This window comes from Hyposmocoma kahamanoa, unplaced genomic scaffold, assembly GCF_003589595.1.
Source record: "Hyposmocoma kahamanoa isolate Upper Pololo Valley unplaced genomic scaffold, ASM358959v1 99702, whole genome shotgun sequence".
NCBI lineage: Eukaryota > Metazoa > Arthropoda > Insecta > Lepidoptera > Cosmopterigidae > Hyposmocoma > Hyposmocoma kahamanoa.
The window spans coordinates 1321201-1324759 of NW_020656001.1; the positions used below are offsets into that span (position 1 = coordinate 1321201).

The 3559-nt window shown below is 34.4% G+C and overlaps 1 protein-coding gene across 1 annotated transcript; it reads right to left on the reverse strand.

Moving 5' to 3' along the window:
• Positions 1 to 264: 264 nt before the first annotated feature.
• LOC113239241 lies at positions 265 to 1701 on the reverse strand. Its single transcript, XM_026476161.1, has one exon. It carries the CDS (start codon positions 1416 to 1418, stop codon positions 627 to 629), a length of 792 nt encoding a protein of 263 aa, XP_026331946.1. The 5' UTR covers positions 1419 to 1701; the 3' UTR covers positions 265 to 626.
• Positions 1702 to 3559: the final 1858 nt, after the last annotated feature.

Below are 3559 nucleotides of genomic sequence, written 5' to 3' on the forward strand. Positions count from 1 at the left end.
GGCAAATATAAATTTATCGACGTCGAGATCCATTGTAGGAAACTGAACACATCCTTAGGCTTAAAAATCTGCACGGTAGTGTGAAGAGTAGTGTGCCATACCCTGCAGTCTGCGCTACGGAGTGGTGCGAATTGCAGTATGTTAATCTCCTAAGAAAACCCATCTAATTATGGCTTTTACAAGCCAATGGCAGATTTATAAGGAAAAATAAAAAAAATCTAATTTTAGATCAAATACTTATATTTTTGTTTACTTAGAGAGGAGAAGCTAGCAATACTTAAGCACAAGATTATAATTTGGGTTCCTGTCTCCCACATCTAAACTCTATGTTTGATCACTTGTTCATATTTTTGTGTATGTTCAGAAATAATAAATGACCTTATCATATTATTATTATAATAATTATTACATTATATGTTACGTTTAACTTGTTATTACTACATTATTACAAGTGTCACACAAAAGTTCATTGCACAATATCATCAGATAATAATTATTATCATTTTATATTATTGGATGGGGCCTGGCATGTAAAACCCCAGAGTGCTCTATATGCAAGTTTATTAAATTTCTTCAAAGTGTTACTTCTTCTTAACCCAATTCACTCCAAGACAATCAGGTGAAGATCAAATGAACCCTACTATGTCAGGCGTGTATGAGGCATTACAGGCTGGTTTCCAGCTTCGCTTCTCTTTAATGATGTCATCAGGTGACGGTGTGCTGAAGTCAAACACCTTGATATTATGTTGGATTTTCTCATGCAAATATGGAGCGGCAACTGGTTTTACTTTTGCACTCAAAACCCTACCAAATGCAGAACATTTCCCTCTTTTAAATTTTTGAAATAGAATATAAGACATATCTGTTTTACATGGCAGCTTAGGCTCGGGCAGTGCTATGTCTTTGACACTAACATCATCTAGATCTATGGAGTCAAATTTAGGTGCAAACAGAGACTCAAACGAGCTACTGCTGCTTAGCGTTTGCTCTTTCATAGGTTGTAATGAGGCCTCTGTGTCCCAAGGTTTCTGCAATGCCTGCATTAAGTCTATGACGTCGTCATCTTCTTGTAAAGTCATCTTTTTCATCTGTTCTGCTAATCTCTGCTTTTCTTCCTCCTGCTGTCGTCGGAGTTCCTTAGCTTTTAGCATATTGGCAACTTGCTCATTGAGGACACTCTGTATGGGACTCTCTCCAAGCATAAATCGCGGAATAGGCAATCTCTGTTCGGGAGAAAATGAAAGAGTTGTGTCTGACACTGTACCAGTTTGGGGATGTTTGCTGAGCCCAATAGAGGGTATAGGAAAGGGATCACGCGTGCCATTGCCATTCTCCGAACGACTTTCGGAGACTTTTGTCTTCGATAAATGGCTGTCCACAAGCGCCAGAAGCGACGTAAACGAGTTGGTATCTGTCATTTTCACCACAAATACGTTATATCTTCGGATTTCGCCAGTATCAAGTGATCCGCTACGCTAAGCCAATTCTATCAGTTCCGGTACACCATCACTCTGTCACTTCTTTATTATAACACTACCTCGAGATTTGGTATTCCTTCAATATGACGGCCACTATTTTATGCTTGGGCAAGTGTCGTTTCGATGTTGTTGTTTACGAACAGTTTACGAAACTACCACAAATTATTGTTATTTCCTTTAAGGGGGTCACTAGGCTTGTGCCAGTGTCAGATAAAGAATTATATAAAAATTATGGCGATCATCACCAGTGTCACGGAATAAAAATCCTTGTTCTGAAAAATTTTATCTACCACAACATTCAATGGAAACAACGAAACAAACAACTTTCGTCACAAAATACTTAGTTTGTTTGTCAAATTCACATTCTTTTAAAAATTCCTTGACCTTGGATACAAGTCTTTCTGTACTACTGTCATCTTTCTGATTTGTAACTTTGTACCATAGATCATACACTCTATTTTGTACTTTAGAGGATGGAAAAAAAAGCTTTGTACGTAGAGATGAGATTAACTGCTACATACGCATATCCACCGCATATCACGCTAAATGCTAAAGGCTACATTTTTATAGCGCGCTATTTAAAGTGCTAAAATTATAATTTTTAGCAGCTCAAGGTCGTGCGATAATGTAACGAATGGAAAGAAACGTGAAATAGTTGACGTGCGCTAACTTGTTAAGTATAGCATCTATGGTCTATCTATAGAATAGTTTTCAGTTTTTTATAGTTAGTTACGACCGACTTCATTTGTTTTGTAACTATTACATAATATGGTGGTTATAGGTTATAGACGTTAAATCAATGAGCTTCTCTTCATACTTTAACAATTTACAATTTGCACAAACCTTTACACTAGTTATTTACAGTCAATTACACTCATAATAATTAATAATATAACGCACGCACTCGTACTTTTATATACAAATATTACAACGACTTATTAATTAAACAAACACTAAACTAACTAAATAAATCAAAGTACTCAGTTATATTTTAATTTAAATCGCTTCACCAGACGAAATTTTGCTAACGTTCCACCATTCACTCAAAATTAACCAAAATTATAATTTATAACATAACAACAATTGTAATACTTGCTAAGTGCTAAATTTAGCAGCGCTTAGCGTATTCAAACGTGAAATTTAACATCAATAAACCAATCAGTTATTTCGCGTTTCGCGCCAAACGTTAAATGCTACAAATAATATGTTAAAGTATTTCACGTTATAATTGTTTCAACCAATGACAAGAGCCGCAATTTTCACATAAAATATGGTGCCATCTATTAAATATTTAGGGAGATGACTCAGGACGAAGAAGGATTTTGTTTGTTAGCTGCGTAAGTAAAGCACGGATAGATTGATGGTATGGCATTGAAATATTATAAAATTATGTCGCTAGATGGCATTTGTTTAATTTTCTTAACGCACTCCAATCCAAAGTGAAAAAAAGTTCGTTATAATTTTAGCATCTTTATGTCTTTCAAATTACAAGTGCTATAATTATTTTTTAATTTAACGTTATAATTTGAACTATGTTATATTAACCATCTCTAGTTGTCAGTCGAATAGAAATTAGGTAATATAGAACATTAAAATGAAGTAGGTAAACGTATCCAAAATTCATTTAACTTTTCGACAAGAACTAAACTGTTATTATGGACTCGGAAAAAGTATTGATACTTTTTGTTATCGAGTACTTTTCCTCCGATACCGATAATTTTGTACTCGATACTTTTCAGGTATTATTACTTTTTGACAAGTATCGTATCGTTTCGAATAATTCCTACTTAGGACGCCTCATATCATAATGCAAGCCACCTAGCGATTTTTTTAAAGGCAACCTTTATCACTAATTACTTGGCTATAAATAAATTGCATACAAGAAGTTTGTCCCTTCGTCAGAATGTTTGTTCTCAAAAGCAGGCAATACAGTGTATAAAACGAGAAACAGACCGTCATCAAATAGATTTTTGTTTCTAAGTGATTGTACAGAGGAAGAGTGGGAAATTGGAAATTTAAGTAACACAAATTACGTGAAATGACGATTTATTGAATTGATCAATTAATTGAATTATTTTTTT